Raw genomic sequence first — 14,044 nt, forward strand, 5'->3', positions numbered from 1 at the left:
GAGATCAGATTGGACAGTGTGTGTAAGTAGCATTATCCAGCTTTGATAGCCTAGTTTTCTACTGCTCTGTCACTTCTGTAAAGCAAAACAAATTACCCTGTGAACCAAATGACAGAAATTTCCCAATTTCTCTACTTCTTCAAATAACACCAAACTTCACATTTGTGTGTGTGTGTGTGTGTGTGTGTGTGTGTGTGTGTGTACCTGGTATTCATTATGGGGACCAAATGTCCCCACAAGAATAGTAATACCAGTAGATTTTCTTAGGTCCCCATGAGGAAACAGGCTTATAAATCATGCACAATGAGTTTTTTTGAGGAAGTAAAAGTGTGAACAATCTCCTGTGAGGGCAAGGTTTAGGTATAGGATAGGTGTAGGGCGATAGAAAATACGGTTTGTACAGTATGAAAACCATTACGCCTATGGAATGTCCCCATAAAACATGTAAACCCAACGTGTGTGTGTGTGTGTGTGTGTGTGTGTGTGTGTGTGTGTGTGTGTGTGTGCGTAAACTACAGTTACTATAGAAACTTTAAAGTCCTGTTGACTTTTGAGGGCGGGACTTCAAAAAGTCGTCATTTGAGAAACTCTTTTGGACTGGAGTTTAACTGGTTAATATGTCACCCACTTTAAATATTACGCCTAACGTAAAGGTCGTGCACAGTTTAGTTCATGTTTATATATGATACAATAGTAAGGTAATCTAATAAATAGTTTCAGTGTTTGTTTAGGAATGTGACTGATCACATGATTAGTGTCATATGACGTTGATGAGCCCTCGAAAGAGGGAATGAGAGCAGAAATCTTCCACAGTTCCCAATAATAACGTTACACTCTTTTACTAATACTGTCGACCGTGATGAATACAGATGGATAAACAGATGTGGGGACTCTCGAAGTAAACCGCTGGATCATGGAGCGTTTGGGAGTTTTGTCTGTTCTCGCCACCGCTTGTGTTTTGGGTGAGTTTCCGAATCTCAGCAAACTTACAAATAAACTATAACTTTTTAACAGTCAACAGTCTTTAACTTTTATAATTTAGCTAATATTTTACAATATATAGAAGTGCCATGTTTGTGAGGAAAAAAGTGAAGCTTTTACTTTTTGAACGGTTTGTAAATAAAACATGTTCATTTCGATGACAGACATTTTGTATCTGTTTAGTTCTTTTTCCCACCAAAATAATATTAAACATCTATCTAGACAGTATATATTTTTTAACCTAATGTTGAGTTGAAAAAACGCATGTAGTCAGTTTAAACTATTTATTTATTTGCTTGCTTATTGTTGTTTTTCAATACAGAGACACATTAGTACAACTTTGGGATATTTTACCAACAATATTCTTCCTGATAACTAAGACAGGCCTGAATATAACACTACCTGCAAATATTTCGACCAAAATCAATAACACAATACAGCTCTGTGTTGTTGGCATGCAATGACAGTAGTGCAGTGTGACATTTATATGCTTTTATGACCTCGGATTAATTCGTCAGTGACAATATTTTATCAGTGTACTCTTTTGTGTGTTTCAAACTTGTCAAATTAAAAATAGTATGACTCAAGTAAACCATTTTCCTCAAAGTAGGTGATACAAGCTTGAAAGAGAACAAACAGAAACATGGTTTCTAGGTCCCCTCGCTTATTCTTAGTATTTCTGGAGTCAAATCGAGTCATATGACCATCCCCTCAGAATAATTGTATTTCTTCAGTGGGTGCTTATGTCGCTAAAGGGTGACCGGCCTCATGGCTAATGTGATTACATTCACAATAAGGACTCTGTTGGCCTTTCTGCTGATGGTTAATAACCATGCAGTGCCATTTACAGTAAACACACAAATAAAACAGACAAATAAAAACATGCACACAATCGGAGGAATGTGAGTGTGATCCACGTGATGCTATTACAATAGACCTTTAAACCAACCTTGTCAAAAAATTGAGCTGTACTGAGCCAAAATGAGAAATCGTTTACTGCTTTAATGACCTTTTTTGTAATGTAATTGCAATTTAATGAAATGTAACTTATTTTGGTGAGTTTTCAGCATCTTCAGTGTCACATAATCCGTCAGAAATAATTCTAATAGGCTGATTTGGTGTTTCAGAAACATTTATTATTCTTATTAATGATGAAATGGTTGTGCTGCTTATTGTCTTTGTGTCTTTTTTAGGCTTTGTCATCATTGTTGCAGCTTCACAGTCACTGTCTATATTCATTGTATGGAAAGAGACAGTTTTTTAATTATAGCATAATTATGCTTTGAAGACCATTGTGTCATCTGATTTTTTTTTTAAATTTTTTTTGTTTAGGAGTGGTGATGAGTCAGACTACACTCAGTCCTGCTGTGACGATCACCACAGTTAGTGCAAACATAACCACTGCTGCTCCCAGCTGCTCCGGCCTCAACACCTCCACCTGCGCGGCCTGTGCTCCAGGCTCTTATTATGATAATGGTGGGTGGTTTTTTGTGTTTCAAGAACATAAATTGGGTTCGTTTAAGAGTTGAAGTTGAATTTGACACAAGTTGATGCATTTTCTCTTTCTGTGTTTTCAGAAACTCTACTGTGTTCTTGCTGTCTTGAGGCAGGCCTGTGTGTGTCACCTGCAGCCTGTCTTCTCTGCACCCAGGGTTTCTATCAGCCTCTAGCAGGACAGCAGGAGTGTCTGCCATGTTCATCTGGTTTTTATAGCAAGTGAGAGGAGAAAGTATTACGTTGTTGTTTATAAAAAGCATACACAGTCTTGCCTTGCCAAGGCTTTAACCATTTTTTCATTAGTGCCACGGGAAGCCCTGTTTGCCAGCCGTGTCCTACTGGGTCCTACAGCAATAACACAGGCACTGTCTCCTGTATGGCCTGTGCACCAGGTAACAAGTGATATGTCATTCATTCATTCATTCTTTCATTCAAAAATACAGAAATATTGTGAAATGTTATTACAACATAAAATAATGGTTTCTGTTTTAATATACTTTAAATTATAATTTATTCCTGTGACGCAAAGCTGTTTTTTATCAGCCATTATTTCAGTCTTAGGTGTCACATGATCTTTCAGAAATCATTTTAATATGCTGATTTATTATTAGAATTATCAATGCTGGCAACAGTTGTGCTGCCAAATGTTTCGGAACCTGTGATACTTTTTCAGGATTCTTTAATGAATGCAACGTTAAAAAGAACTGCATTTAATCAAGATATAAATCTTTTCTAACAGTCTTTGCTATCATTTTTTATCAATTGAACACACCCTTGCTGAATAAAAGTATTTGTAAAAAAGAGAGAATGAAAATTTACTGACCTTGAACTTTTGAACAGGAGTGTATATTGTTATAAAATATTTGCAGTTTAAATAAATGCTGTACTTTTTAAACTTTTTATTTATCCAGGAATCCTTAAGTATCACAGGTTCCCAAAAATAAACCAGCATATTAGAATGATTTCTGAAGGATCATGTGACACTGAATACTAGAGTAATGATGCAGCTTTGATCACAGGAATAAATCAGATTTAATGTATATTAAAATCGAAAAATGTTATTTTACACTGTAATATTTCACTATATTAGTTTTTCTGTATTTTTGATTAAATAAATGCAGTCTTGATTAAAAATAATAATAATAATTAAAAAAAACATTAAAAATCTTACTGATTCAGAACTTTAAAACAGCAGTGTATTGACAATAAGGGGTGAAAAAAATCATAAATGCAACTGAATATTGAAATATTAAGAGAAAATTAGAATTTATATTCACTAAAATGGTATTTATTTATTTTTACTTGTGGGTTCAGGACACTATAGTTCATTTATGTACGTGAGGATAACAAAATAAAGTAAACTGTGATGTATTATACCCAAAAATTCTTCATACCGAGGATTACCAGTAAAACTGAAAAAATTGATTTGACACTGACCATGTTTTGTTACATACCTTTCTATCAAAGTTATCTGACATTATCAAGGAGAATTTGTTCTGACACAGTTTAACTCTTGAGTTCTTTTCATATTTTATTACGATTTTGTAAGCTATAGAGAAAAACTGTGATAATTTGAGAATATATATATATATATATATTTATATATAATTGTGTGTGCATTATTATATTGCTTAGCACTGGAATCCTTCAAAATTAATCTTTATTATATAAAAGTGAACTTATCAATGAAAAATATAAAACACAAGTATTATATACCTCATATTTATGAGTTGTAAAATGCAATCTGAAATTAATTTAATAAGCATTAAAAATATTCTACTAATATTTTTTTCTCCTTATTGCTTCAGGTTTCTACACATCTTTGCAAAATTCAACATCATGTAACCCATGTCCACAAGGAACGTACTGCAAGTAAGTTCCTTTTTCAGTACTTTGCACCATAAAAAAATCTCAGACAACACTGGACATTTAATAACATTTAGTTCATTGTCTTTTTACAAAGGTTAAATTATATGGCTAGCAGTGCCACAGGACTGTCAGAATTTATTGTTGAACAGTTGGTTCTTTGTTATAATTCTTCCTTTCTGCCCTTTGATAGTTCCTCCAGCTGTACTCAGTGCCGGGTCTGTCCTGCCGGCTCAGAGGCTCTAAAGACTGCTTCCAAAGAATGTATGCCTTGTCGTCCAGGTATCGTCTGTTAGCCACACTGCTTACTCAAATTATAAGAAAAGGCTAATTATGTAAATGCATACATTTATATAAATGATTTACAACTCTGGAGACAGGTCATCTATGTTATGAAAACTACTTAGAAAACTTGATGGACATAATGAAATTGATCATATCAGCATGATACAAGTTGTCGTCATAGTTCAGTACATGACTAAAGGTCTTTGTTAAAAAAGAAAATCAATTTCCACAGTGCACTTATGAAACTCCAATGATGTCAATGTTTTTTTTTTTTTTTTTGACAGGAATGCACAAGCCTTCCCATCAAACCATGTGTCAGATTTGCAGCAGTGGTTTCTATCAGATCCACTGGGGCCAGGAGAACTGTGATCTATGTCCTGAAAACCACTACTGCCCTGTAAGTGATTGCTTCCTCTAAACACACACACACACACACACACACACACACACACACACACACACACACGCATGTTGGGTTTACATGTTTTATGGGGACATTCCATAGGCGTAATGGTTTTTATACTGTAAAAACCATACTTTCTATTGCCCTACACCTACCCTACACCTAAACCTAGCCCTCACAGGAGATTGTGCACACTTTTACTTCCTCAAAAAAACTCATTGTGCATGATTTATAAGCCTGTTTCCTCATGGGGACCTAAGAAATGTCCCCACAAGGTCAAAATCTACTGGTATTACTATCCAACGTGATGAATACCAGGTACACACACACACACACACACACACATACACACACACACACACACATACACACAAACAGCCTTTACTGTTACCACTGGACTTCCTCTTGCTTGAAATGCGAATCATATATTGTAGGTTTTTTTATACTTCTATTTTAATCAAGGAAAATTCTAAATGAGAGCATATTTGTGATCACTTGTGTACCTTTGTCTGTATCCCAGAGTCCTGATGTAAATCCAATCCAGTGTCCCAATGATGCGTTCTGCCCTGAGGGCAGCACAGCCCCTGGTTACTGCATGGAGACCTTCTTCAGAAAGGCAGGGGAGACATGTGAACTTGCTCCCGTTACTATTGCACTGCTTGTTATTGGAGGAGGAGGTATGACTGTTTACACCACACCATCTCTCAGCTGAATATTTGTTCCCAAACCACAATGAAAAATGTCAGTTTCACAGATAAGTCATTTTATTAAGCTCCGCCTATTTACAGTTGAGATCAAAAGTTTACATACACCTTATAAATAATACACGAATTTATACAAATGACCCCGTTCAAAAGTTTTCACACACTTGATTCTTAATACTGTGTTTTTATCTGAATGATCCACAGCTGTTGTTTTTTTTTTGTTTAGTAATAGTTGTTCATGAGTCCCTTGTTTGTCCTGAACAGTTAAACTGCCTGCTGTTCTTCAGAAAAATCCTTCAGATCCCACAAATTCTTAGCTTTTCCAGCATTTTTGTGTATTTGAACCCTTTCCAACAATGACTGTATGATTTTGAGTTTCATCTTTTCACACAGAGAAAATCATATGCAGCTATTACAGAAGGTTCAAACGCTCATTGATGCTTCAAAAGGAAACACGATACATCATACATTTGTTTGTTTTTTTCAGAAAGAATCTTCTGTTAGCTTCTGAAGGGCAGTACTAAATGAAAAAAAAAAAATAGGATATTTAGGCAAAATAAGAAAAACGTACACATCTTCATTTTGTTCAAAAGTTTACACCCCTGGCTCTCAATGCATAGTTTTTCCTTCTAAAGCATCTGTGAGCGTTTGATCCTTCTGTAATAGTTGCATATGAGTCTCAGTTGTCCTCAGTGTGAAAAGATGGATCTCAAAATCATACAGTCATTATTGTAATGGATTCAAATACACAAAAATGCTGAAAAAATAGAATTTATGGGATCTGAAGGATTTTTCTGAAGAACAGCAGGCAGTTAAACTGTTCAGGACAAACAACTGACTCATGAACAACTATCACTAAAAAAACAGCTGTGGATCATTCAGGTAACAACACAGTATTAAGAATCAAATGTATGTAAATGTTTGAATAGGGTAAATATGACTATTATTTTCTCTGTTTGTAAATGTCTTTAATGTGAAATGTCTTACTCAGGTCAGTACTAAATAAAAAAACAACATGTATTTTGTATGATTTTTCTTATTTTGGTAAAATAATTAACATTTTGCAGATTCTGCAATCACAAATAATAAATGTTTATATAATTTCATGCACTGAAATGCAGAAAACTAATATTCCATTTTCCTAAATTCCTAATACAGCTAAATATTCCTGCCATGATTTTGAGATTCATCTTTTCACACTGAGGGACTCATATGGAGCTATTACAGAAGGTTCAAATGCTCACTGATGCTCCAAAAGGAAAAACGATGCATTGAGAGCCAGGGGTGTAAACTTTTGAACAGAATTAATGTGTGTACATTTTTTTCTTATTTTGCCTAAATATCCTATTTATTTCACTTAGTACTGCCCTTTAAGTTACAGAAGATGTTTCCTAGAAGACAAAATAAGTTAAATTTATCCTGATCTTAAAATTCAAAAACTTTTCACCCCACGGCTCTTAATGTATTGTATTTCCTTCTGAAAGCATCAGTGAGCATTTGAACCTTCTGTAATAGTTTAATATGAGTCCCTCAGTTGTCCTCAGTGTGAAAAGATGGATCTCAAAATCATTCAGTCATTGCTGGAAAGGGTTCAAATACACAAAAATGCTGAAAAACCAAATAATTTGTGGGACCTGAAGGATTTTTCTGAAGAACAGCAGTGAGTTTAACTGTTCAGGACGAACAAGAAACTCATGAACAACTATCACTAAAAAAAAAAAAAAAAAAAAAAGCTGTGGATCATTCAGCTAACAACAAAGTATTAAGAATCAGGCGCATGTAAACTTATGAAACAGGGTCATTTTATAAATTCAACTATTATTTTGTCTTGTGGACTATATGTAAACATCTTTTATGTGAAATATCTTATTCAGGTCAGTACTAAATTAAAAACTAACATGCATTTTGTATGATCCCTCTTATTTTGGTCAAATATTAACATTTTGCAGATTCTGCAAGGTGTATAAAAACTTTTGACCTCAACTGAATTTACACACATTAGCAACATTTCGGCAGAATTTTTGCCAGCGTAGATCCTGACAACAGTGTAGAGATAACGAAAACCAACCAGCTTTTTCTGTTGGTCAGTGTGGTGAGGTCATGATAAACTTTATCCTGTTGTGAAATCTGTGTGGGGAAATCTTTCGCCCTCATGTAAAATTTCCTGTCACATGTTCCTGACTGGATTTCACTTTTGAAATTTAGTTGAACAGTGGTAAATGTACTCAGTCCTACAAGCTAAAATGATTATTTAACTTATTAATTAATCAGTATTAGATTTAAGGCAGGGCTTAGCAAAAGGTCAGTTGCCAATCTGCCTCTTCTTCTCCACAGTGGGACTTCTCTTCATCATCATTTTGGTACTGCGGAGGAAAAGAGATAATGACAGCGAGCTTTCTCTTGCCCGGACGCCCCTTCTGCGAAAAGATCGCCCACCTGGTCGCTTCTACGGAATCCCTTGTGACGCAGAGCCTGTTTATGCAGGCTGGTGAAATTACTGTGTACATTGACCTGTTTTCAGCTGCGCAGACTTTGACTTAGAACAGTTCAATGCTTTATATTGGCTAGATACTATTAAATATTTAATGAACGAAGACGCACTTTTCTGCATTCCATTTTTAAAACCTGTTTTCTACTGACTATGTTGTAGAGTGACATCTCTTTTGAGTCTTGACTGCTTTTCAAGTCTGGAAAGTATGAGAAACCATTCAGTATTTTGAGGGGTGATTTCTTTTGTATACATTTTGCACCGGATATGTCATGGCACTGAAAGAATTTTGGACTAAGTTACTGAATTATACTTATTTTGTTCACAGATGTGTGTTTATGTTTGTGGTACCACTATGTTCGTCTACCTGGGGTCCTCAAGGTATATTGTATTATATATATTTGCAGTATTTCTTGTATTTAACATGTGCTGTGTCACATATTACTTTTAAAACAAAATATGTTGGGCCATTTCCAAGGCTGTAAACTGGAATAAACAGCTTTTCACAACTTTGATATAAAAGTGTGGTGTCTTCATGCAAGTTTGATGAGTCAAACTTCCCTTTAGAAGTCCCCAACATTTACTTTTAATATCTGAACTGTTGTGTGACAAATCCAGAATCTGCTAAATGTTAATTATTTTACCAAAATAAGAGGGATCATTGTTTATTTAGTACTGACCTGAAAAAGATATTTCACATAAAAGATGTTTACAAATAGTTATATTTATAAAAAAAATCTCCCCGTTCAAAAGTTTACATCCCCTTGATTCTTAATACTGTGTTCTTACCTGAATGATCCACAGCTGTGTTTTTGTTTGTTTGTTTAGTAATGGTTGTTCAGGTGTCCCTTGTTTGTCCTGAACAAAAACTGCCTGCTGTTCTTCAGAAAAATCTTTCAGGTCCCACAAATTCTTTGGTTTTCCAGCATTTTCGTGTATTTGAACCCTTTCCAACAATGACTGTATGATTTTGAGAGCCATCTTTTCACACTGAAAACACCTGAGGGACTCATATGCAACTATTACAGAAGGTTCAAACGTTCACTGATGCTTCAGAAGGAAAAATTATGCATTAAGATACGGGGGTGAAAACTTTTGAACAGAATGGAGATGCGAACATTTTTCTTATTTTGCCTAAATATCATATTTGTTTTATTTAGTACTGCTCTTCAGAAGCTACAGCAGATATTTACATGTTTCCCAGAAGTCAAAATAAGTTAAATTTACCCTGATCTTCAAATTCAAAAAGTTTTCACCCCCCCCCCCCCCCGGCTCTTTGATAATGCTTGATAATGTTAACATCATTTGCGTTAACATTAATCACAGACTATAAATGATTTTTCCCAAGACAGTCTGCCATTGTCAACAGTTGGTCCAGGACTTGTTTATGTCTCCATCTAACCAGCAAAACAACTGTCTGTATTCTAAGACGGTTATTCCAGACCTCTTCCACTGGAGGTCGCTCTGCTAATTCTTGCAAATAAAGGCTTAGGGATTTGGTCAGGTGGAGCCTAACCACTACGTTTTGGTCCAAGAACGGCCCATGTCCAGTGAGGAACTGAATTGGTTCGTCCTAAGGCAAACAGAGACCATTGAAAAGGACGTAGGCAGGTTATCATGTGGCAAGCAACATTCGCAGCTCAAATGTGCCTACATGGAGTGTTACACCGCAACATTAAGATGGAAAACCTTGGTTAACCTGGACACACCTGAAGTCAAATTGATTGACTTTAGGTATGGTGACTTCCTTACAGAGATGTGTTACACATTCTTAGCTGATATGTACGATCCCTTAAAGCTGTAAGGTGTTTTTTTTAGATCCAGCTCTCAAAGACTTTCCACACAGAGGCACCCGGTAGAAGAGGCTCTTTGCTGAGCTACCAAACCTATTCCAGAATTCTGGATTGGGATGCCAGATTGAGCATTCTGCCTATAAGAAAACACACCTATACAAAAAAAGAGCAGCACAGCATAGCCAGTGTTCATCATAGAAGGGCATTGAGCGAGGTTGGCCATCCCTGCTATAGACCTAAATGAAAAACAGTTTTATAGCCGGTGCTTTTCATAGAAGGGCAACAACGGCACCAGTGAAGGCAACCTACGCTCCCTTGTGAAAACAGCAGCTTTGGCTCCAGAGACCACTGCTCTGAGGCTAGGGGCTGCTAATATTGTTCGAATGAGTGGGTGACTGGAGCCTTTCACAATTATACAAGACAGATCATAGAACTGTAGTGTTTAAAAGGACTACAAATTAGCCCATTATTTACTCACCCTTAAGGCATCCTAGGTGTATATGACTTTCTTCTTTCAGTCGAATCCAATCAGAGTTACATTAAAAATTGTTCTGGCTCCTCCAAGCTTTATAATGGCAATGGGCTGGTGTTTCTCTTGAACAGTCCAAAACAAGTCCAATAAAGTGCATCCATCCATAATAAAAAAGTGCCTCACACGGCTCCAGGGGGTGAACCAAGGCCTCCTGTAGTGAACTGATGCGTTTTTGTACAAGAAATATCCATATTTAAAACATAATAATCACTTTTCTCTAGCTTGCGCTAACAGTTGTACATGGAAGCAGCTCCAGATGGGTGGCTTCTGTGTACAACTGTTAGTGCAAGCTAAATAAAAGTGATTATTTACGTGATTTTTACGTTTTGTGATGTGACGTGAGGCACTTTTTATTACGGATGGATGCGTTTTATTGGACTTGTTGAAGAGTGTTGAAGAGAAACACCCACCCACTGCTATTATAAAACTTGGAGGAGCCAGAACAATTTTTAATATAACTGATTGCATTCAACTGAAGGAAGCCATGATATACCTAGGATACACCTACGATGCCTTGAGTCTGAGTAAATAATAAGCTAATTTAAATTTTTCTGAGTGAACTAACCCTTAAAAACTACATTCTGTGAATCATTACATAACAACAGTATTATTTGTAAGATTACAAGGGGCTTGGTCCTCTGCCATGAAGCTCTCTGTGAGAAATGCTGCAAGGTGAAACCCATGACAAACAGCTCTCAGCCAATCGGAATAAAGAACCTATGTTTATTCATTCATTCATTCATTCATTCAGCAAGGATATGTTAATTAAGCAATAAGGTACGAGAGGCCGTGCTGTATCATGAATAAATCACGGCTGATGGGCGTTGTTAGGCACGACGCGAAGCGGAGTGCCTGCAACCCCTTCAGCCGTGATTTATTCATGATACAGCACGGCCTCAAGTACCTTATTGCTTTTATAAAACGGTTACCACACAATAAAAATATTAAAATCAAAAATATATATTAATTTATATATATTAAGTTGTACGTTTTCATAAAGTAAAATCATTAACTGCCTTCCGCTTTAAAAAGTAGTCCCTAACTGCTGCAGCTGTGTTTACGTTGCTAAGGGTGGTTGCTAAGGGGGTTCAATGATACACAAAACCGTTGAGTGAAGCGGTCATAGCCATAGATATATATACATAGATACCGCATTGGACCGCTCCAAGCACGTAGATGCGTCCGCCATATTGGAACGGTCTACTTGACGTCATTCACCATACTGTAGGTTCGCAGACCAACGGCTGTGCAGGACTGTGGCTTTTCGAATTTTCAGTGATTACTATGAGATCTATGGGTGAATGACGTCAAGTAGACCGCAGTGAAATGGCGGATGGCTTACGTATAACGGCCCATAGAAACAGTCGCTAATGAGGCATCTACGTATATATATCTATGGTCATAGCAGTGCAGTATCATGAATACGACACAGCTGCTGACCAATCAGAATTGAGGAATGGAACTAACCGTTTTATAAATTTTATTTAAAAAATGGATAGTAAAGACTTACAAAATAGATTACAAAATAATATATTAACGATAAAATGTTCTCAATGGCGTTTTTTTTAATCTAAAAAATATATTATTATTATTACTAATATATTATATTATATTATTATTTGTTTGCCAGCCAGCAAACAAAGGCAGCAGTCGTTTACACAATGGATTATTCTTCACAGTTTTCTATATGTAGATCTAATGTTTGGTGTAATAAAAAGAGCAGACGAGTTTAATTTATTCTTATTTATATATTTATTTTCTGGGAATCAGTTTTAGTTTTGGTAGGAGTAGTAGGACCTTTTTCTACTGTGTTTTCTCGCAGCGCGTTCTGTTTGTTCCTATGGTTTGTCCTAACAGGCCACTGTAGTTGGTGCGTCAGAGGCGTTTAAGATGGCGGCCACCTTGGCGAGAGGTCTGTCAGGTACAAAATGTGTATATTTAAGTTTTAAGCTCAGAAATATGTCGCTAAAAATGAATATACGTTTCTATGGACTCTTAAAGTGAGCGTGCATTGAAATACGCAATTAAAGTTTCCTGTGTCTGCTACAGCGTGTAAAGGACGTTTGTGCACTGGACACATTTTCCTATACAATATGTTCAATAATGGTTTATTGCGTTTTATTCGACCTTGTATTTACTTCTATCGTATTATTATATACATGTGTTTCTGTTTGATTGTCGTTATTTCATTGTGGTAGAATGTGATGCATTACATTTATGTCACGCTACTGTAAAATCTATTATTAGACAAAACAAACGTCCATAAACCCCGTACAGTATTTTTGTCGGTATGTATTGCATTTATGTAGCTGTGATCTTTTTTCTCCTCTGCTGATCAGGTCTGCTGAGACCGCTGTCGGTTTTAGGCAGAGACTGTCTCGCTCCTGCTGTCAGACTCACACAGACAGCTCGCTTCTCAGCTGTAGTGCAGAGACATGTCTGTAAACCACTGCCTGCTGTTCACACCACTGCTCCCCTCCAACAGACTGGCCTGCTGAATCGGTAAGACCTTCTCTATTCTCCATTTATGTACATATGTGTCCATCTGTTCAAATATATGTATATTGTTCGGTTTGAGGAGATAAAATCAAGCCTCAGAAATGTAGCTAATGCTATTTTTTTTTACTAAACGCTACATGCTCTAATGCAGGGGCGGCCAACGTACATCCTGGAGAACCACAGCCCTGCAGAGTTTTGCTCCAACTATGATAAAAACTCACCTGCCTGTAGCTTTCTAGTAACTATTAGACCTTGATTAGCTTATTCAGGTGTGTTTGATTAGGTTTGGAGGAGGGAAACCCATGCTTTAAAGCCTTGTCTGCTTAGCTTGCATGATAAGATCGAAGATTTGCTTATTTTCTGATGAAGACCGTTTATGTTCTGCAGAGTAACACCCCTCATCCCTTCACTGATGCTCCAGCCGGTCAGGAACTTAACATATTACAGTCTGAGGAGAGGCAAGAGGAAGTCTGTGAAGTCGGTTGTTCAAAGGTTTCTCAGGCTACACTGTGGCCTGTGGGTGAGGAGAAAGGTAATTTTCATTTGGCATCATGTTTAAAATCCAGTCTGGTTTTTAAATCCGATCTACACACCTGAACTGAAACTTGGTCTGCTTGTGTTCAATAATAATGTTTGTTGCTTTTCAGGCAGGATATAAGAAAAAGCTGTGGAAGAAGTCAGCAGCCCGCAAGAAGCGCCTCAGGGAACATGTATTCTGTAACAAAACTCAATGTAAGTTGCTGGACAAAATGACAACACCCTATTGGAAAAGAAGAAACTGGTACCTCAACGACCCATACCAGAAATACCATGATAGAGTAAACCTGAAGGTGTAAAACTATCATAACCTTATACTGTTCAGTGTTCACGCAAATAACGGCATAATACAAGTGTGTAAGAATTCACAATTTAAAAGTAGGTTGAGGATTCATGTCTTAATGCTTCTGAATAAATTCTTTCAACTGTTGCAATTTTTTAAATTGTTATTATTTCAAA

The 14,044-nt window shown here is 36.5% G+C and overlaps 1 protein-coding gene across 2 annotated transcripts; it reads left to right on the forward strand.

Annotated features, from left to right (window-relative positions):
* The first annotated feature begins 652 nt into the window (after window positions 1-652).
* LOC141295275 (uncharacterized) lies at window positions 653-14,015 on the forward strand. 2 transcript variants are annotated; one of them, XM_073826485.1, is made up of 11 exons: window positions 711-962; window positions 2,314-2,457; window positions 2,559-2,697; window positions 2,782-2,870; window positions 4,287-4,350; window positions 4,538-4,626; window positions 4,914-5,026; window positions 5,553-5,709; window positions 12,889-13,051; window positions 13,436-13,580; window positions 13,696-14,015. In XM_073826485.1, the coding sequence occupies exons 1-11, from the start codon at window positions 914-916 to the stop codon at window positions 13,882-13,884; spliced, it is 1,341 nt and encodes a 446-aa protein (XP_073682586.1). In that variant the 5' UTR covers window positions 711-913; the 3' UTR covers window positions 13,885-14,015. The 2 variants fall into 2 exon arrangements, with proteins under 2 accessions (XP_073682587.1, XP_073682586.1); XM_073826486.1 differs by lacking the exons at window positions 12,889-13,051; window positions 13,436-13,580; window positions 13,696-14,015 and adding an exon at window positions 8,071-8,733 and having other exon boundaries at window positions 653-962.
* The last annotated feature ends 29 nt before the right edge of the window (window positions 14,016-14,044 follow it).

The sequence above is a fragment of the Garra rufa genome, chromosome 21 (genome assembly GCF_049309525.1).
Source record: "Garra rufa chromosome 21, GarRuf1.0, whole genome shotgun sequence".
Taxonomy (NCBI): Eukaryota; Metazoa; Chordata; class Actinopteri; order Cypriniformes; family Cyprinidae; genus Garra; species Garra rufa.